This window comes from Phyllostomus discolor, chromosome 2 (assembly GCF_004126475.2).
Source record: "Phyllostomus discolor isolate MPI-MPIP mPhyDis1 chromosome 2, mPhyDis1.pri.v3, whole genome shotgun sequence".
Classification (NCBI taxonomy): Eukaryota; Metazoa; Chordata; class Mammalia; order Chiroptera; family Phyllostomidae; genus Phyllostomus; species Phyllostomus discolor.
This window is the reverse complement of record NC_040904.2, coordinates 56,686,690-56,709,542: the sequence shown is the minus strand read 5'-3', so window position 1 is coordinate 56,709,542 and position 22,853 is coordinate 56,686,690. Positions and strand designations below refer to the sequence as shown.

Sequence of the window (22,853 nt, the reverse complement as noted above, 5' to 3'; positions counted from 1 at the left end):
GCCTTAACTGGTCTGGTGGTCCTGGTTGATTTTTTCTTTAGTCCTTGGTTGTCAGAGTTCCATGCAGTGTGATTTTCTGGTGCTTCTGGTTGTTTATTGGATTTAGATTGGTTGTTATCCTCCTTTTGGTTGTGAGAGGACACGAAGGGTTTCTACCTACACCTCCATGTTGGCCGGAACTCTTCCAAAATTTATATAATCTTATTAATGAAAGTCACAGCAATAAATTTAATTAAAAAGAAAAAATAAAAACTGTGAAAAAATTTAATGGACCATAAAGGTATAGCCATAGAATTGTCTGGGTTTTTTATCTTTTATTTTTTAAGTAACAAAAAATTTAGATATTGTATGAGTCCTTTGATCTCATTTTACAGATAAACAAGAGGATTTGTGATATTTAGCTACTTAATGAAACACTTAGGTAATAAATTCCACTTCATAAATTAGTTTAAAAATTTTTATGAAATATTTGACTGGCATATGTTTAGGTGAAGGGTGATTCTTATAAAAGTCAAGTCCAGGGCCTGTGTGAGTCAGAACAAAGACATTTAGTGGAGATCGTGGTGCTAGAATTTGTTCAGGAAGTCTCTATCTGAATCAAAATCCATCCATATGGATATTAGAGACTATTTTTCATCTTCATATATTTCTTTTAATCACTTTTTATATGAGTGGCTTGTGATATCCTACAACCCAAGTTAATGAGGGCTCTGGTGAGTGGGAACGTGAGTTGCTCCTTCCTGGCTCTGAGTGAGAAGCAGTTTCCAATGTGTGGTTCAGTCTGGGAAGACTTTCATAAGATATCAGATGGGTGTCAGTAGTGAGCATATCTCTTTTCCCAGGTAAAGAGATTAGCCTCCTCTAAGGTACAGAGGTCACTTAGGATGACAGAGGCTGAGATATTCTGTGAGATATGGCCATGGTTGGCCAGGCACCTCCCCACTACTCCCCCACACCTTCAGCTAATACCACCTCCCACCTCTGAACAACTACTGCTGCATTAAACAAGGATCCTCTGGGCCCAGCGTGATGTTCTAACCCACCTTCCACTTTCACGGTCTCCCTTTTTTCATGCATGCAAAGGGAGTAAACACCTTTATTACCTTCCCTCATTCACTGCAAAAAGATAAGCCATTAATGTATTACAAAATCTCAAGACAATGTATTTAATGTACTATGTTTACTTAATACAGCATAAACATGGTAGTCATCCTCTATCCCCTCCCTGATTGAATATCTGAAAACAGCACCATGCAAATGGACATGACACTGTACACACCTAGCACAGCTGTAACCATCTGCAGCACGGCCCATTGCTCAGCAGCAAAGTCGCCTTTTCTGACACGAGTCTGTAGAATTAGGAAGATAAGGATTTTCTTTTCCATGTCTCACAGAGGAACTCTCAATTTTAACTTCACACCCTCTCCTGCTTCCCTTACTTTGCCTTTTTTCTGTGTGGACTCTAGATCATCTCTAAACAGCTTTCCTTTTCATTCTCCCTATGTGACATTAAGTGTCATCTAAGTATTGAGATATTATAAAAAATATTTGATTTTTAGTATTTAGATACATTATATTTTAAAACAATGGTGATTAAGATTTTCTCCTCTTTGTTTTCAGTCATAATAAAAATTGAAACAAATAATAAATATGAAATTAAGAACAGCCTTGGACAGAGGATTTACTTTGCTGTGGAAGATACTGATTGCTGTACTCGAAATTGCAGTGCATCTTTTAGGCCTTCTACAATGAGAATTTTTGATCTTATGAGCCGAGAGGTCATAACTCTGGAGAAACCACAAAGATGTACCAGCTGTTGTTGCCCATGCTGCCTTCAGGAGGTCTGTGAGCTATTACCTGAGTAATTTGTAAAGTAGCTCAACAAGAATTTTCACACTGTCATTGAACCTATATAATCATATGAGATTTTCTAAAAATTGGTCCAGGAGCTGTTGTTTTATACTTGATAGTAATTTGGACAGGAAGGATGGCAGGTGAAAAACAGTGACCAGTTAGCCCCATGTCCCTGAGAAGTTTGTCTTGTGGGATTGAGCATCTGCTCAGAGACCAGACTTCCTAATGTTTGAGGAGAGCTGAGAAGATGAGGCACCTTGGTCAAGTCCCTTACTGGGAGTGACCAGCAGAGAGGCCTGGCCAAAGCCAGAGGAGGGAAACACAGACAGTATCCTAGAATACAGTTCCAGGAGCAAGTGTGCAGAAGAATGAGGACAAGAACATATAGTCATCTCACAATTTTGGCCAACATATTATGGAACATACCTAGGAGAGACCACCTCTAAGAAATCTCAACTTCTGTGCTTTTAAGTTAACCATTTTTAAAAACTAATGTATTTGAGCCTCTGTCACAGAGGTATGGGTACCTTCAGGTCTGGAAAGACCAGATGTCTGTTTCATATTCCTTGTTGTCCCACTGATTTACAATGTGGATTCAGGGGAGACACCAGGGCACAGAGAGTTTCTAGGAAAGTTGGCCTTTGCCTACATCCCCCTGGCCTGAGACCAGCCCTTGCCTGGCTAGTCATTCCAGACAAGCAGCTCTGAGTCCATGATACAGAGGCACAAGCACATAGACATTTGAAGTTTCATGCTGCATTTACTTTAAACAGTTAACTGAAGCTATTCCTACTGAATTCTTTTGTTTTTTATGTCATTTGAGTTAGTACTTGTCCATAGGAGTGTCTGAGGAAAAACAGGGTTTGAGGAAATATGCTCTGAATGTAAAGAGCACATTAGACTATTGATCTTAGAAAACAGTCTAGGAAGGCATCGTTTACAAAAGACTGTACTGTACTCTTTAGGTCACCCAGCTAACAGCAAAGCCAAGATCCTCCTTATTTTCCTTATAGAACCATTGCCACTCATACTGGAAAATTGCACCAGTGATCAGAGCTCTGTTCATACATGTAAACAACTGTTTTCAATCAAGTATTTCAAGAATAGTATCTTATGCTTAGAAGTAGGCAAAGGAGCTGAATAGGCATTTTTCTAAGTAAGACATAAAAATAGACCACAGATATATGAAAACCTATTCCACATAACTAATTATTAAGTAAATTAAAATAAAAACTACAATATGATACCACATTATACTTGTTAGGAATACTGTTATAAAAAAAGACATAATTTGGCAAGTGTGTGGAGAAAATGGAACCCTTGTACACTCTTGGTGGGAATATATATAAATTGTTACTGCCACTGTGGAAAAGAGCATGCAGGTTCATATGATACAGCAATCTCACCTCTGGGTATGTATGCAAAGGAAATGTGACGAGGTCTTCAAAGAGATATCTACCTTCCCATATTAATTGAAGCATTATTCAAAATAATCAAAATATAGAAATAATCTAAGTGTCTGTTGATGGATGAGTGGATAAGAAAATGTAATATAAACATAGGTATGTACAGTGGGATATTATTCAACCAAAGAAAAGAAGAAAACCATGCCATTGAGACAACGTGGATGCACTTAGAGGGCATTACGCTAAGGGAAATAAGTCAGACAGGAGCAGGCAAGTGCTATATGGTATCACTCATATACCAAATATATAAAAAAATATCTAACTCATAGAAAAAAAGATTTGAATAGTAATTGCCAGAGACTGGGAAAGGGAGAATGGGAAAAATGTTGGTCAAATTGTACAAACTTTTAGTTATCACATGAATGAGTTCTGAGTATCAAATGTACAGCATGGTGACTATGCTATATATTTGAAGTTTGCTAAGAAAGATCTCAAGCATCACTATATGAGGTGACAGATGTGTTAACTAACTTGATGACTGTGGTAATCATTTCATAATGTATATGTCATCACGTTGTACACTTTAAAAATATTATAATTATACTTGTCAATTATACATCAATAAAGCTGGAAAGGAAGAATATTGCCACTGCGATAAAAGTACTCATTAAGTGAGAGCTCATATTATTATTATTATGATAACAATAGTGATAAGGACAACAATGATAATTGTGTGTTACATATTCTTTTGCTTTTGTAGATAGAAATCTACTCTCCTCCTGGTACACTAATAGGTTATGTTATTCGGGCTAGGCACCCATATCAGCGTAAAGTTACAATTCAAGATGAGGATAAAAAGGATATGCTCAGAATTATTGGCCCATTTTGTGCATGCAGATGTTTTAAAGATGTTGTTTTTGAGGTAAGAGATGTAATCACTCTAATAGAATTTGATTTACAAATATAAGGAAAATATAATATGGTAACATGTTACAAATATATTAAATAAATATGTGTATCCTAATATCTCACGAGGGAGACAGTGGATTCATATATGTGATGTTGGTCAGAAAGGTACCTATTAATCTCATTGAGCTTCAGTGTTGATTATGATCATGGAAAAAAAGTGAAGCAGAGCCTTATAGTCAATAAATATAAGTAAAACAACTAGCATTTAAATGTGGTGATTTCTGTGTGGCAGTGCTATATATTATGTATTTTAAATACAACATTTACCTTGTCATCAATGTCTGACTGCCAAAGCCAGTGAATCGATCCTTAGTCTTAAACACAGGCTGTTGGTGGCCTCAGCCCTCTTCAGAAGGTCGGACATCTTTGAGTTCCTACAGGAAGCCCAATGAGGCAAAGAGAGTTTTCAGGAAGGTAGTGCAAACTGTGCCACCCAGTTATGCTTCTCTGTGGTCTCTGCTTTATCTTTCTATTAAATTTGATTATTAGAAACCATAATATATCTGTGTACTTACTGTATGAAGCAATTTCATTACTGCAGTTTTCCAACAGATGTTCTGGCTGTAAACCCAAATTACTTAGTTGTAAATGTGTAAAAATCAGGAGACTTTATAAGATAATCTTGGTATTATGATTCTCTTTGAAAATTATAAAATCTGTTAAACTGAGCCCACATTTCCACAGAAAGGGCAAAAGTCTACAACTGAGCAGGGATACCACCCTATAATAAGATGTGAGAATTCTGCCTTTTTCTCAACTTTCTCAGTTTCCCACTCTCCTCTTTATTTTTTAGTTGTATGATTTTCAGTTCCCTAGTTGTATGATTTTCAATTCTTTTACTCCCTGGTTATATAAAGATGAATCATTTCCTTCACATGATTAATAGATTAATGAAAGAGATGGATGATTATAAGAAAACACACATAATGTAAAGAACCTTTATAAAGGCTCTTTTAAAAGGATATAGATAATGTGTATGTTTGTGTGTGTGTGTAATAGGTATGTATAAGAACTTTATATAGGGTTATATATAACAATAGTTCCTCATGTAGGGTATGGCATACTTATCACAGATCCAGAAGAGTGGAAAGATAATTGTTCATTCAGAGAACAATAATAACAGAAGTTTACCTGGCATGTATTATTTTGGAGGAATTGGTTAAAACACTAGGAAAGCATTGTGAAATTATTATATTTAATGCTAACAAATTTAGATTTTATCCAGCAAATTTTCACACTAGTATCCTTGGAGAATTCATCATATGTAATAAACTAACTTCTCTCCTATGTATCCAGAATGGTGATAACTAGGTACCATCTTTCAGAGCTTTGAGAAATAGTCATTCGAATCAATTTGTGATGGCAATAGTGACACTTTAAATTTGGAATTTAGAGTATGAGAGACTGCTATGGAACATGAATTGTGCCATCATTGTGTCAGTAGTTATGGAAACTTGGAGTAGAAAAAAGATAAAAGCCCAAACACAGCGGGAGTCATTTTATAGGAAGAAATAACAGAAATTTTGTAAGTAGACTGAGTGGAGCTGTCTTATGAATATGATGTCCATTGAGAATGAAAGAAAATCTAGAGATGAATCTGATGTCTAAGAATTAAAAAACTGAAATAATGCCTTTCACAAAGATGATAATCTTAAAGGAGAAATAGTTGATTTGTGGGAAGCTAGTGATTTGTATTTGAGTTATGTTGAATTTTACACATGTAAAGTAAAATACTGGGGACTCTTCAGCATACACATGGTAGTTGAGCCTGTGAGAAGATTGTCCCAAATGTGAAACAAAGACACGTAGACTTTCCTCTCTATCCCATGGAGATTATAAGGGCATCTGTCTTCTTCCAGGGAAGAAGAAGTCTACGTGTCTTTGGTAGGGAAAAAAATATGCATACATTAAACTGATATCCCAGGCCCCTCTATGAATATGAAATCTGAATTGTCAAAATCACTATGGTATGTTTAGGAATCTCAAAACATAAAAATAGATGCTGAGTGGTGATACTGATAGCAGGATCAGATGCTAAAGTGTTACAGCACAGACCTGGTCAGGGGGGCGATGAATGATATACTATTACTGAATTGACCACCCTTATGTTCTGGGGATCCCCCACACTATACTAGGTTCGCCTTGCCTGCCACCAGGAAAAGATATCTCTCGATGCCAGAGATTAGTGAAAAGGAAAGGGATTACTTATTTAAAGAGTTATACAAACTTACGAGTAATGACTTAATGTCTTCATTGAGATCCCAAAGTCCTTTAGAATACCTACAAATGCACAGTCCTTCCTCCCCCCTCTTCCCAGTCTGGGGCACTGTATCTCAGAAAAAGAAATAGAAGTCTGTGGTTCTTCTCTGCCCAAGCCGCATGGTCCCAAAAAGACCCCATATGGCCGCTGTGCCTGGGTTTAAATCCCAGCGCCAATCTTCCTCTGCTGCACCATTTCCAACTCCTCCAACAATTGGCCACAGCAGCCAGCATTCCCATATTTCCAGTTTTACTGGGCTGCCATAGTAAGTCCAGGCAGGTGTGGCCCTGTGGTGTGGAGCCAATCATCTCCAAGCTCTTATGCAGGCTCTGTAACCAGGGGGAGTTGCTTCCCAGTTACATCATGGGTTGAAGTCACTCCCATCTCCCTGGCTCAAAGCATCGCCACAGCTGTTTAACATATCTATGAAACCAGTTAAAAGTTATAGAGATGTTAAACGACTGTTCTAGCAATGGCCCTGCTTCATGCATCCCATTCTCCACCTCAGACTTGTGGGATGAAGGCATCCTATATATATTTTTCTAACATTTCCTGGACACCGAGTTCTAGACCCCAGTATAAATCCCTACTGTCCCCTGCCTTGGCTGCACCCTGTTACAAAAGCACACTAGAAGGAGATTAATCACCAAGGGCACCCTCTATTTATACAGGAAAAAAAACCCCTATCTTTACATGAGCATATTCAAAAGTTACATAACTGAACTTCTGGCGAAGTTGGAGGCATAGGTAGATACACTTTGCCTCCTCACACAACCGAAGGATGACAACCACAAATTTAAAAGCAAAAAATAATAACCAAACTGTCAGAAAATTGAACTGTATGGAAGTCCACTACAACCAAGGAGTTAAAAAACATTCATTCAAACTGGTAGGAGAGACAGAGATGGGCAGCCAGAGCTGAGAGGACACTCAGCAAGGCAGTGGCTAGAGGGCCATACGGGTAAGGCAATAGCTGGTGGGTGGGACAGTCCCACATTTGCATGAAGATAAACTAGGAGGAACAACTGGAGAGCAAGACAGACTGTGAAACTCAGAGTTCCAGCGCAGGGAAATAAACCCTCAAAACCCCTGGTGGTAAAAACCTGTGGGTGTTGCAGCAGCAGGAGAAAATCTCAGCCTCACAGGCGAGTTCACTGGAGATATGCACAGGGTCCTAGAATGTACACAAAAGCATCCACCCAGGAATCAGCATCAGAAGGGCCCAATTTGCTTGTGAGTAGTGTGGGAAGTGACTGAAGGACAGTGGAGAGCTGAGCAAGCGGCATTGTTTCCTCTCCGACCCACGCATACAGCACCACAACACAACAACATGGGTTGCCCCTCACTAGTGAATACCTAAGGGCCTGACCCTTATAAGGTAAAAGGTGTGCTGAGACAAAAAAAAAAAAAATGGCTCAAATGAAAGAACAGATCAAAGCTCCAAAAATAAAACTAAGCAATGAAGAGGTAGCCAGGCTATAAGATGCAGAGTTCAAAACACTGGTAATCAAAAAAACAAAACAAAAAAAACCAACAACAACACTGGTAATCAGGATGCTCACAGAAATGGTTGAGTATGGTCTCAAAATAGAGGAAGCAGTGAAGGCCATGCAAAATGAAATGAAGAGAAATGTATAGGGAATCAACAGTGAAGGAAAGGAAACCAGGACTGAAATCTATGATTTGGAGCAGAAGGAAGAAATAAACATTCAACCAGAACAGAATGAAGAAACAAGAATTTAAAAAAATGAGAAGAGGCTGAGGAACCTCTGGGACAACTTTAAATGTCCCAACATCCAGATCAAAGGGGTGTCAGAAGGAGAAGTGGAAGAACGAGAAACTGAAAAGTTATTTGAAAACATAACAAAAGAAAACTTCCCCAAGCTGGCAAAGGAAGTAGACTTCCAGAAAATCCAGGGAGCTCAAAGAGTTCCAAAAAATTTGGTCTCAAGAAAGCATACACCAAGGCACATAATTAAATTACCCAAGATTAAAGAGAAGGAGAGAATCTTAAAAGTAGCAAAAGAAAAGGAGACAGTTACCTACAAAGGAGTACCCATAAGGCTATTAGCTGATTTCTCAAAAGAAACCTTGCAGGCAAGAAGTGGCTGGGAAGAAGTATTTAAAGTCATGAAAGGCAAGGACCTATATCCAAGATTACTCTATCCAGCAAAGCTATCATTTAGAATGGAAGGGGAGATAAAGTGCTTCCCAGATAAGGTCAAGCTAAAGGAGTTCATCATCACCAAGTCCTTATCATATGAAATGTTGAAGAGACCTATCTAAGAAAAAGAAGATGATCAAAACTATGAACAGTAAAATGATAACAAACTCATAAGTCTCAACAAGTGAACCTAAAAAAAAACGAAACAAACAAACTAAGTAAACAACCAGAACAGGAGCAGAATCACAGAAATGCAGATCACATGTAAGGTTACCAGCAGCAGGCAATGTGGCGGGGGGGGGCGTGGAGAATGGGGGAAGAGGTACAGGGAATAAGAAGTATAAATGGTAGGTACAAAATAGACAGGGTAAGGTTAAGAATATTATAGAAAATGGAGAAGCCAAAGAACTTTTAAGTAGGGCCCATGAACATGAACTAAGGGGTGGGGGATTGCTGGTGGGTAGGGAGTGCAGTTCAGAGGAAAATAAAGGGGATAAAATGGAACAACTACATTAGCATAATTAAAATTTTTTAAAGAAAAAAAAGACAAAAGTTACATAACTCTCTAGGAGCTAATCCAAGAACAAACAGCATGTAATGAAATAGCTTGCAATGAGATAAGAAACACCTAAATAAATAGTGAAGAAACTAAACAAAAAAGGGAAGAATAAAACTAATGATAAAGAACAGTATGACTTGAAGACAAGTCAGAAATGAAGAATAGTTATTAATAAACCTCATTGGAAAGGGTAAGCTGCAAATTAGAGATGAAGAGAAAGTTAGTGAACTGGATTATCAATATGTAGAAAATAAACAGGAGGGGAAGAATTAAAAATCTGAAGGAACAAAAGAATTGAAGGGACATGGAACAATAAACTACTCTTGCATATGACAATGAACCACAGTGAAAGGGAAGGCAGAGAATGCACTGAGATGTTATTTCAAAGAGATAAATGACAGATTGTTGCTGACCTGATGCCATGGAACCTCAGATTCATAAAGTAAAAGGAGACCTGATTGGTGTGCCTCAGCTGGTTGAGTCATCCCACAAAGCAAAAGGTCACTGGTTCAATTCCTGGTCAGAGCATATGCCTGGGTTGCAGCCCAGTCTCTGGTTGGGGTTCATCTGAGAGGCAACTGATTGATGTTTCTCTCACACATCAGTGGTTTTCTCCCTCTCTTTCTCCCTCCCTTCACCTCTCTCCAAAAGTGAATAAATAAAATCTTAAAAAAAAAAATAAAGCCCAAGGAATTCTGTCTGTGAAAAAACTTTGACACCTAAATATAGCTTAGGTAAACTGGAAACTTCAAATTAAAAAAGAAAATCTAAAATATGCAAGTTGGAGGGTTCTGCTCAAGATGCCAGCATAGGTAGAAGTGGGACTTGAATCTTCTCACAACCATATCAAAACTACACTAAACTGCAGAAAAACCAGTGTTCAAAACTGCCTGAAATCTAGCTGGACAGAAGTCCAACAACTAAGGCTATAAAGAAGAAACAATATTGAGGCTGGTAGGAGCAGCAGAGACTCAGAACCAACTGATCCTATACCCAGTGTGGTAAATAAAAATCAGAAGGAATATCTCAGATGCAGGGGTCCTCCCTGTGGAATGAGGTGTTCCAGCCCTCTCCCAGCACCCCCAGGCCAAGGTTCCAGTGCCAGGAAGAGAAGTCCACCATAACTTTTAGCTGTGTAAACCAGCAGGGATTGTGGCTGAGTAAGATGGAGGGCTTCTGGGGCCCCAGCTGTTCCTCTTAAAGATGTACATGTACTTACTCAGACTCACTCACTATGATCTCCAGCATTGGAGCACCAGTGACATACAGGGAAGAACTGGGTTGTCTAGCATCAGGATGAGACGTGGAGGGGCAGTTCCTTCCATACAGGGTTCTGACAGAGACCACTGTTCCTTTTCTGGGCCCTCCTCACTCAGAGCCAGCAGGCAGGCAACATATCTGAGCCTCCATCAATTTGGTTAACACCATTCAAACAGTTCTGGTGATTCCATGGAACCACACCCCACCCAATTTGTGGGCCCAGCCCAAGCCATCTGCAGTGGGTTTTTCATAAAAACAGCCTGTTTTAGCTAATGCTTCTGACTTGACTAAAATCTCTCAAACAAGCAGCATATGGCCTCAGCATGCCCCATACCTATCGCTAAGTAGTCCCAGGCCCAGCACTAGTGGCAGCTGACCTTGATGTGTACTTGGGTCTCTCCTGGGCACCTATAGACCCAGCACAAATTGTAGCCAATTTCAGATTGCTTTGTAGCTTATGCCAGGTGGCCTCAGGCAGGGTACAGGTAGCGGCTGAACTTGGCCTGTACCTCCCAGGAGGCCTCAGAGTTGGTTAACCTGGTGGATAGCTTCAGGCCACGTTGAAGCATCATCCAACCACCCCTACAAGTGACACGCTCAGCAGTTACCAAGGTTCTGCTGAAGTAGTTCCTGCTCTATGGTGTCAGTTCCTGCATAGCTGATGCTCCACTGTGGTCATAGCCAGTCCTTGCAGCTGATTGGCCTTGGGGTTAATCCTCCCACTGATGTGTCAACAGCAATCAAAGTTCAACTACAACAAGAGGGTATATGTGGTCACACAGGTGGTGCACCTGGAATGCCAAGCTCAGGTGATCAGTATAGCTCTGCCACTGGATCCTACAGGGCATCTGCTACATAAGGCCACTCTACCAAGCCTGGGAGATGTAGCAGCTCAAATACACAGAAATAGACATATGGTGAGAGGCAAAAAGAGGAGACAAAAGAAATACGTCCCAAATGAAAGAACATAAAACTCCAGAAAACGAACTAACAAAACAGAGATAATCAAATCTACTACATGAAGCATTCAAAACACTGGTAATAAGGATGCTTAATGAACTTAGAAAAAATAGATGAACTTAATGAGAACTCTGACAAAGAGAAAGAAACATAAAAATGGAGATAAAATACAGGAAAAAGAACTGGCTAGAAATGAAGATTGCAGTGGTTGATATGAAGACTACATTACAGGGAATCAATAATAGAGTAAATGAAGCATAGGATCAAATTAGAGATTTGAAAGATAAGATAGTGGAAAACAACCAATGAAAACAGCTAGAAGAATAAAGAATCAAAAAATAAATAAGGATAGTATAAGGAGTCTCTGGGACAACATCAAGTGAGCCAACATCAATCACATCATGGGGGTGCCAGAAGTAGAGGGAGATCAAGGAATTGAAAACCTTTGTGAAAAAAATAATGATGGAAAATGTCCCCAACCTGGTGAAAGAAATAGGCATACATTCAAGAATCAGAATCCCAAACAAGATGAATTCAAAGAGGTATACATCAAAACACATCATAATTAAAATGCCAAAGGTTAAAGATAAAGACAAAATATTTAAAAAACAACAGGAGAAAAGCAGTTAGTTATCTACAAAGGAGCTCCCATAGAGTGTCAGCTGATTTCTCAACAGAAACTTTGCAGGCCAGAAGGGATTGACAAGAAATACTCAAAGTTGTGGAAAACAGGAATTTACAACTAAGATTACTCTATCCATGAAAGCTATTATTTAAAATCAAAGGATAAATAAAGAGCTTTCCAAACAAGAAAAAGCTAAAGGGGTTTTTCACCACCAAACAACTATTACCAGAAATGTTAAAGGGTCTTCTTTAAGAAAGAAAAAAATAAAGATAAAAAACATAAATAATAAAATGGCAATAAATGCATATCTATCAACAATTACTTTAAATGCAAATGCATTAAATGCTTCAGTTAAGATATACAGTAGCTGAATGGATAACAAAACAAAACCCTTACATATGCTGTCTATAAGAGACTCACTTCATATCAAAAGACACAGAGACTGAGGGTAAAAAGATGGAGACAGATATTTCATAAAAAGTGAAACAAGCAAATGAACAAAAGCTGGGATAGCAAAACTTACATCAGACAAAATATATCTAAAAAACAAAAGAAATGAACAAGCATGACAGAAAAAGTTACCATATGGGAAGAGGGTTGGGGGGGATGAGTGAAAAATTTGAGGGGATGAAGACATGCAAATTGGTTATTACAGATAGTCACGGGATGTTAAGTACAGCAATAGGGAATATAGTCAATAATATTGTAATAACTATATATGGTATCAGATGGGTATTAGATTTACTAGGGTGATCACTTAAACTTATGTTGTGTGTAATCACTGAATTGTACACCTGAAACTAATTTAATATTGTATGTCAACTGTAACTAAGAAATAAAAAAAAATATTTCAAAATAAATGAATAATACTGGCTAATGTGGACAGCAGCTCTAGTCGCAATAGCCAAAAAGCAGAAACAAGCCACATGTCCATTGACTAATGAAAAAACAATATGTAGTAATACAAATCAAATACACCAATCAGGAAGGGGGAATCTTATCTCCACTTTAACTAGTAATTCCTTGCCATTACGGATTTGAGCATTTACTTTAAGTTATTGGTTACTTGTATTTACATTTTTTGCCTTGACTATTAATATCCATTACCTATTGTTTACACTTTTCTTGCCAACTTTTAAAACTAATTTGTTTGTTGTAAACAATCTTGCATCTATCCTCTGATTTACATTTCCACAATCTACTCTTTATTTTAGAATATATATACATTCTATAGAATACCATACAATATGGTATAACCATACCATCTGATATGGTCAAGTACATCTATTTTCATTGCTTCTAGTTACCTTAATTATGAAGGTTTCTCCAAACCTTCTATTTTATCTATTTTTCATAATAAAGTTTTAACTCACCAGGAAACTTATTAGTACAAGATAGAAACAAACTTTATTTTCTCGTAATGACTAGAGACAGTTTATCATCAGAATTTATTAAGTATATTATTTATTCCTTGCTAAATTGATTACCATTCTTGCCATATATTAAATTATCCCAAGTAATAAGATGTATTTCTAAATTCTCTCCTTTGTTGACCTGAAAATCCAATATCTGTTTTTACAGCAATGCCTTATGTTATGTTTATGGTGACTTAGTGATAGGTCTTCTGTCACAGCAAAATGATCACTCATTCTTCTCTACATATATTGTTGCTATTAACTTGTTTCCCTTATATAAACATTAAGATTCTTTATTCAATTTTTAGAAGTTAGAATTTAATCAGAATTATGTTAAATCTATTACTTTTAAAATGAACATATTTATGATACTAAACTTGTACCATTCCAGACAGGACCATATAGGTTCATCATATAGTACTTCTGCGTTTTTGTTAAGTTTATTCCTAAGTAATTTATAGTCATTATTACAATAAGGAGGAATATTTATATTTTAGGTGCTTATTACCAGTATTGAGAAAATCCATTTATCTTTCTTTACCTTTTATCTAGCCATATGACATTAATCCAGTACTAAATTTAGGTGTTTGTGCTTCATTTATATGGTTTTTCTAGGTATAAAATCACAGTGCAAATGAGATTATGAAAGCTTTTTTTTGTTTCCATACTAAATGGTTCATTCTTTTCCAGCCTGAACAACAAAAATTATAATGATGATGACAATAGTGGGAATACCTACCAAGCTGATGGTCTCAAAAGAGTAACAAATATTTTATAATTTAGAAAAATATGCTATTCAAATATTTCATAATTTAGGAAGTTTTTTAGCATTTCATGTCATTTTCTTTTCCTACTTGCCTAGAACAAGAATCATCACACCTTTAGTTGTAAGAGGGCCATACAGAAAATATTTAAGGTTTCACGGGGCATATGGTCATTGTCACAACTACTCCACTCTACAGTTGTAGCATGAAAGTAGTCACAGACAATACATAAATGAATGGATATATTTTTGTGCTAATAAAACTTTATTTAAAAAATGGAAAGGAGCAGATTGGCCCAGTAACCATAACTGCTGACTCCCAGCTGAGAATTTTATTCAGAATTGATTACATAACCTTTAAAAAGGATTTCTAGGGGGGAGGAGTTATTAGGGGATTAAATGGTAATGGAAAAAATACAGTAAAGATTAAATAAAAAAGAAGAAAAAAATTGTAAAAAAGAGAATATCATAATGGTTTAGACTACAGACTTTGGAGATAGAATAGCTGGATTTGAAACCCATCTCCACAATTTCTTATCTGTATAATGTTGGACGAAGTACTTACCCTTTCTTTGCTACATTCTTTTTTCTTGTGAAAATTGCACATAATAATATCACGTATTCTGCAAATCGTTATAAGCATCAAAACCTATCAATCATAAAGTTTTGTATATCATGCATATACTAGTTGTATAAATGCTTAATTAGTAAATAGTAACATATCTTTTTGGTAGCCATTGATATGAGCATGTTTTAAATTACATTGATTTTCTAGTGGTTTGTATTTTATTACAGTATATTATTTTTATACTTACCTAAGGATAGTGCTAGTGTTCTATTTTTTCATTATATTTATATTATAGGTGAATCTATAATTTTCATTTTATAATATCTTTAACACATATTAAATTTATGCATTTATAAATTAATTCAAATATAATATACCATAATGGTAGCCACACTTCTGACACAAAATGTATGGAGGGGGGCTGGTTCCCATACCAAACATTTTCAAACACCAACTGTTTGTACTACAACTCAATTCAATTCTGACATGAACTATTTGGAGTTGATGCAGACCCCCACAGGTATTGGGCTCAATCCCACTGACTGCCCTACTTCAGTGGCTAATCACAAGTCCTAGACATCCTGTACTTCTGACTTCCTGCCATAAATCTGGGGAGCTCATGACCCCATCCTCAGATTCAATAATTTGCTAAAATGGATCATAAAGCTCAGAAACATACTTTATTCATGTTTACAGGCTTTCTAAAGGGTATTATAAAGATAAAGATAAACAGCAAGACGAAGAAATATACAGGGCAAGGTCTGGAAGGGTCCTGAGTTCAGGAGCTTCTGTCCTGTGTAGTTAGGTTTACCACCCTCTCAGAACATAGATGCATTCAGCAATCAGGAAACAGTCAAACCCCATTATCTAGGGTTCTTAAAGAGGTCATACATAGGGATGAATGGTTAAATCATTGGCCATTGTTGATCAAGTCAAATGCTAGTCCTTGTCTCCTCCGCAGAGGTCAGGAAAGGGGGTCAAAGTGCAGTCTTTAATCATTGCTTGGACTTTCTGAACAGTCGCCATCCTGAAGCAGCCAGGACCCACAGCTAACAGTCATTTCATTACCTTACAAAAGAATTTATCACTCAGAGAGAAACTAGGTTTTTAGGATCTGTGTGCCAGAAACCTAAGACAAACACCAAGTATTATTTCTTTTTAAAAAGCCTCTTCCTATAATTTTTATCATTTAAAAAGGTAGAAGACTTTTAGATCTTATGTCAGAAACCAAAGAAAAAACTAAGATATATTTCTTATGGTGTCACAAATACCAATTTATATTTTAATGTGTAAATAACTTTATTACATGGATTTCTGTTTAAAAAGGTTATCTAGGAATTTAGCTAAAATTACCTAGTTCTGATAACACTTTAGTTGTCATCATTCACATTTCTGATACTTTCCATTAAAAGAACTGTTTTTTACTTTTTGCTTGAATATTTATGAAGTTTAAAATTTCTTGTTATAAGAATAAAAAAAGGGAAATATTGATAACAGTTAAATCTAGTGTGGTATTTTTGTGCAAAGTTATCTTCTATATTGTACATTTCAAAATATTCCAAATTAAAAATAAATTAAAAAATAAAATAAGATTACTCTACAAGCTATGAATACTTAAATGACAGGTGTTAGCAAATAAAACAATACAGGGTTTGAAAGATTTGTGTTAGTCTATTTTTCCACAATAATGTTACATGACATAAAACCTCCAGAGCTCAGTAGCTTAGACAACAGGCATTTGCTGTCATGCTCATGGGTCAGCTGCTTCTCAGTGGATATTCATAGGCTCAGCTAGGTGGCTCTGATTTAGGCTAGATGTTGGCCCCAGCCCTGCTCCAGGTATGCTCATACTAGAGATGTAGCAAGAACAACTACCTTGATCATGGTTTCCTAATGGCTGATCATTGGAGAGCAAGAGCCAGGCCAGACCACTTAGCCATGTTTAAGGTCTCTGCTCATTGTCATGTATACTAACCTTCCACTGGTCAAACAAGTCACATGGACAACCCTAATTATTAATGTCCAGGGAGGCATACTGGGCCTACAGTGGGAGGGGTGAATGAATATTGATGAACAGTAATCCACACTATCACAGTTTTCAGGCGAAAAGTTTATTTCAGGTTTGTTAATAACTTAACCATTCACAAAGGGCTGAAGGAGTAAACAGTGTTTAATTTTCCCACCTTTGCGTAGCATCTCCCCGCCTAGCTAGGGCTTCACAGGGTGTTGCTGGCACATGTGCTACCTTGTGTACACTTCAGAAAGACGCTTCTCTTCCTGGCATTGACACAACCCTACGTGTACATGCCATGGTGAGTATGGTTACCTACAGCCCCACATGCCCACTAGGTGAGGTGCATTTGTCCAGCTACCATCTTTTCATGATGGGCCATCTTTCACTCTTTCACCCTTTTCACTCAGGGCCATCTTTATGATAGCCTTGGAGTTTCCTCAGGCAGAATTGTGAAATTAGAAAACTTTTACTTTAGCACTTTTTTGCATATGCCCTTCTCTTTTGTTGTTCCCCACGCTCCTGTCATCCAGCCATACCCCAACCCTGGACCATGGGCATCCCATCAAGTTACTTACTGGAAACTTGTCTTCACTCAAAACTTGCCAGTCCTCTTTTCCAGGCCCTTAGTATTCCTGGTTGCCTACTGCCAGTGAGTGTTAATGCCTGTCCCATCAGCCTATGTAAACTCTCTGTGCTTGTCTTAAAACACATGTGTCACATGGGGTTTAGTTTGCCACCCTTCTGATGGCTTGTAGAACTTCAAACTTCATCAAAGAAACATTTTGTGTTTGTGCCTTTTCATGCTTAAACTTTGTTTTAGGTCAGTTCAAATGTTTTATTACCATCTCCCTAAATGTACAAAATGTTAAATATTTCAATAAATCTGTTTTCATACATTTCTCTGTAGCAAAGAAATATTTTTTTCATGTATATTTAAATAAATACAGGAATTTATATGTATCTAATGAGAGATATAATGTTCATAGTTATGTATTTTTATCACACATAAGTTTAATAGTGTATTTGCTTCATTGTGTTCCAACTTTGAAAGTATAATAGATTTATTATTTTCTAGAACTCTTTGCTATTTATAAGAATTAATAATCCTTTATTATTTCCTAAAACTCTAATTTTTTTTCAATTTAGATTAAATCTATTGATGAAGAAAATGTGATTGGCAAGATTTCCAAGCAGTGCACTGGTTTTGTGAGAGAGGCATTAGCAGATTACACTTATTTTGATATTCATTTCCCCTTAGACCTTGACGTGAAAATGAAAGCTGTCATGATTGGCGCGTGTCTCTTCATTGTAAGTCTATTCTTGTTAATCTTGGGTACTTCTCTAGTATCATTCTGTAAAGATTTAGTAAATTATATATTTTTAAATGATCTGCTTAAATTTATAGGTTTTATTCAAAGGGTCCCATTCAATCCTAACTCTGAAATTTCACTTTCTCCTGATAGTCTGGATTCACAGGTGACCAGTTTCTTGGGAAATTCTATTCAGTTTCATACGGCAGTAAAAGGACCTTGTGTGTTACAGAGAGGCCCTGGTCTTTGGGGCTTCTATTTAAAAATTGAAACAGGTGCTTTGGGTAAGACTTCAAACATGAGCTTACATGGAGCACAACTCAGTGAAACAGGGAGATTTCATCCTGATTCATTCTTCAGTTAAACCTTCTACTGCAGGAGGGTGAACTGCAGTAAGAGTATGCATCCGATCAAGCCACCAGATGGAACTGGCAGTTGAAAGGAAACACATAGGATAGACAGTGATCCTGAACTTGTCTTCCATTAAATCACTCAGGGAGAGTTCAAAAACCCCAAGTACTAAATCACACCCTCACTCAAGTAACTCAGAAGTTTGTGAGACTCCCCAGGTGATTCAATATGCAGCCAAAGTCAAGGACTCCTGGGAGAGAGCAACAACTCCTTAAATTGCACAGTAGAAACAGCTTGGGTAGCTTTTCAAACCTCCTGTGTCAAGAGTGCACCCAGATATTGAATCAGAATCTCTGGAGATGGCACCACGCCTGCTAACCATTTAGGTCACTCCCGCATGATTCCAGTGTGCAAGCAAGGTTTGGAACACAAAAGTTGACCAAGGGAGCTAATTTTTTAAAAAGTCAAAGGTGAGAGAGTGTACAGAAAAAGAATAGTTATTTCAGAAAATAAATGTCAGGAAAATAAAAATATAAAAATAAAATGAAAAAGGGACAAACTATCAACATAATAGTTTGTTGGCCATGTTTGGATATTGATTCTAATTAATCAATTTAAAAACATTTACAACACATTTAAAGAAATTTAAACATTGGCAGTTTTCCCTGGTCAGCGTACCTCAGTTGTTTTCACTGTCATTCCATAGACCAAAGGGTCGTGGAATCCATACCTAGTCAGGGTGCATTCCCAGGTTCCATTCTTGGCCCAGGCGAGTAGAAGGCAACCCATCGATGTTTCTTTCTCACATCGATGTTTCTCTCCTCTCTACCCCTTTCTCTCTCTCTAAAGACAGAACGATGTGAAATATATAGTGTCTTCAGGGAAGAGAGAGTATTCTAAAATGTTTAGATCAATGGGAAATGGGGCTGGGGTGATGTTTGGCTTACTCATAAATGACTAAGGGCTTCAGCTAAAGGATCTTCAAAGATCAGGCAACTTTTGCCCTGATTGGGTGGCTTGGATGGAGTGTTTTTCCAGTGCACCAAAAAGGTTGCAGTTTTGATTCCCATTCAGAGAACATACTAGGTTTTGGGTTCAATCCCCAGTGGGATGCGTTTGGGAGACAACTGATCAATGCCTCTCTTTCTGCCCCCCACTGCCCCTCTCTCTAAAAATCACTAAACATATCCTTTGGTAAGGGTAAGGGGAAAAAGATCCAGCAACTTTTTATAGAGAACTGTAATTCATTGAGAATTGTTTCATTTAATGTTGATTTTAAACTAGGTTTAACTATAATAGTTATAAATCAAAATTTTAGAAAGATAAATCCTGGTGTCTATGTGAGGAATAAATCTGAGAAGTAAAATTGCAATAGTTCATTTGCTAGTCATTAGCAATAAGGATAAAATTATTTCTGTTGACAATATAAAGGAAAATGAGTGAAAGAGATAAATTCCATAGGATGTGGCTGAAGTCATAGGGGTAGATGTCTGTATAGACACTGATGAAATCAAACAAACTGGGGGACATAGTGGACAAATTTGGAAGACAAATGAAACCAACACCAAAAAAAACTCTGCTTCTTAAAATGGCTGTCATTCTTATACATTTTTTTAAATTTTAGATGGAACTCAAGTTACAGAAAAAGTTCTATTACTAGACAGGAATGAAAAAGTTGAGTAAGATAGATTGAAAGAGGAAGATTTCTAGGGGACTAGAAGAGGCAAAATATATTGAAATTACCAGATGATAATTAAATTCATGCAGATGTCAACAAATAAATAGAATTATAGGATTTAATTGCTCAAAATGGAAAGCTAAAGTTTATGTAGCTGTAAACTCTTCCCAGATTTACTCAGAGTTTTCTTGTTTAACAGATATATTACTGTTTTCCTCAGAACCTTTAGAATTTCTATATCAGAGAATTGTCTGTTTTGCTGTTGAAAACTCATTTCTGTATTTTTTGTTTTATCTAGGATTTTCATGTTTTTTGAAAATAATTGTTGTCCTAAATATTGTATACACTCCTGAGAGCAATCCTGTGTTAGTGTATTAATGAATGTCGCAGGATTTGAAGCGTCTGTGCTTGGGACATTGAAGTGATTGGGACTGTCTAAAAGGACAATCAGTGTGTTTCTTAAAATAATTATACCATGTTTAAATTACTCTGTGATGCCTTGTAGTCCAGGTATATGATTTCACTTTCAAATCATATAGTTTATTTTCTGTATCATGCTTATAAGTGTTTTTATACATTTTCTCTGAATGTTCATTGTGTATTTGGGAGAAATTACAAAGAACATGTTACCTTAGGAGAAGTTAAATATAGTGAAAATATCTGAATATAAAACATACAAATTTTACCTTTTTTCCTGATAATATGCATATTAGTTAATTATTATTTGAACATAATCATAAAGGAGACTGAAATTATGTTAATATTTAACTATGAATATACAGTATTTGCAGAATACACTAGTTGTTACAGAGGAAGTAAATTATAGCTAGATTTATATATAACATAATAATTTTATGTTATAACTACATTAATTATCTATTTGGGTATAAAAATGTTAAAAATTAGACTATAATTCAAAAACAGTTTGCATGAGACCTGCCCGGTTCCTGTCCCTGTCCCTGCCTATGCCTTAGCTAACTAAATTTCTTAGGCCAACATTCCCGCCACAGACCTTTTCTCTTCCAAGCTGCATCACCACCTATATCTTCATTTCCTCAACTGTCAAGTGGGATAACAGTGTCTACTTTATTAGGTCAAGGTTAGGATTAAATGTTTTAACCTAGTCAAGGCACTTGAGCAGTTTCCTGTGGGAAACCAAAGCAGAAAATGAAAAATGCTTTAGTGTTAATAATGATCATTGGTTTTAAAATGAGAGAGTGGCTCCATCCAACATGCAAAACTTAAGTTAAATTGTATCTCTGTATTGTGGCTTTAAGTGACATATACAAATTATTCTGAACCCACAGATGAAGACTGGTTCCCTTCTTGGAAGAGAAAGGATGTCTTTATATAAAATGCCAAACTGGGGAACCATTCTCATTTCAGAACAGCGTAGAACACCATCTGGGTCCTGAGGCCTTGACTTCCTTTCTTAGCTTCATGGCCTCCAAATATGGTAAGTCATGAAAGAAGGAGGCAAATATCTGTAGCATGAGACCAGATGAAATATTGTTAACTGACAATACAGGATTTGAACTAGAAGTTCTGGATTTATAAGCAGAATAGGCCATAATACCCAACAGTCAATTGGCTATAGACTTGCAAACTTACTTCTCCCTATACTAAGCATGCAAGTTAAACTTCAATCTACCTTTAATTTTATGTAGAATAAAGTTGCTTAATTGTGCTAAGGGATAGCTTGCCAGCTTCCATGGTCATGTGAACCAATTCCTTAAAAACTTACCATTTTCCTCTTTCCCTCCCCCTGTTCCTCTCCCTTATTCTGATTCCCTGGATAGCCCTTATTAATACACTGACTTTATAATGTATCTTTCAGTAAATATTTCTGTACGTGTTTCCTTCTATGCATAAGAAGAGGTTCTCTGGGGCTATTGCTATTATTAGAATTTCAAATTCTAAGGGTATGAACTCCTTCATTGACATGAGAGATTGTAACATTGCTCTGCCAATTGGTTACACCAATTAACTGTTTTAACAGTAGTGTATGTGCATTGCTGTTGTTTTACATACCACCGCATCTTGATATTGTCAAGTTTTGTCAATTGACATCTTTAGTAGGGAATCTCATTGTTGTTGTAATTTGCAATTTATAAGATTTCTAGTGAGACTGAGTATATTTTTGTTCATTCAATGTCCGTATTTCCTCTGTCAATGTAAAATATGTTCAAGTCCCTTACTTGGTTCAAAGCAGTTTACAAATGTCCAAGACTGTCATGCTGTCTATAGGAAAGTTTTGACAGGAAAATAGATTTTATTATACTGGTAAAACATAAATACTATCTAACCAGAAAAATGTGGAAACCAGAGCTCAAAATGGATAAGGTTCAAAACAGTCAACTCATGCAAAAGAAGCTCACATAATTTTCATTCCTTTTAAAGGGCCAATATACACTTTTTAAAGTATTTTATTGATTATGCTATTACAGTTGTCCCATTTTTTCTCTACTTTATCCCTCTCTGCCCTGCACACTCCTCCCACTGTATTCCCCTTCCCCTGTTTAGTTCAAGTCCATTGGTTGTACATACAAGTTCTTTGGCTTCTCCATTTCCCATACTATTCTTAAATTCCCCTTGTCTATGTTGTACCTACCATTTATGCTTCGTATTTCCTGTACCTTTTGCCCCACTCTCCACCCTTCCCTGCGATAACCCTCCATGTGATCTGCATTTCTGTAA

At 36.8% G+C, this 22,853-nt stretch overlaps 1 protein-coding gene across 1 annotated transcript; it reads left to right on the top strand.

Annotated features, from left to right (window-relative positions):
- The first annotated feature begins 807 nt into the window (after nt 1-807).
- On the top strand, nt 808-21,575 carry LOC114491018 (phospholipid scramblase 1-like). The gene is made up of 6 exons (XM_036015836.1): nt 808-842; nt 1,625-1,841; nt 4,021-4,182; nt 17,964-18,125; nt 20,455-20,606; nt 21,464-21,575. Exons 1-5 carry the CDS (start codon nt 808-810, stop codon nt 20,470-20,472), a joined length of 594 nt encoding a protein of 197 aa, XP_035871729.1. The 3' UTR covers nt 20,473-20,606; nt 21,464-21,575.
- Nucleotides 21,576-22,853: the final 1,278 nt, after the last annotated feature.

Coding starts and splice junctions, on each gene's coding strand:
- LOC114491018 (XM_036015836.1), top strand. CDS start 808: ATGGGTGTCAGTAGTGAGCATATCTCTTTTCCCAG. Junction 1,842..4,020: donor GCCCATGCTGCCTTCAGGAG/GTCTGTGAGCTA, acceptor TTGCTTTTGTAG/ATAGAAATCTACTCTCCTCC. Junction 4,183..17,963: donor TTAAAGATGTTGTTTTTGAG/GTAAGAGATGTA, acceptor TTTTCAATTTAG/ATTAAATCTATTGATGAAGA.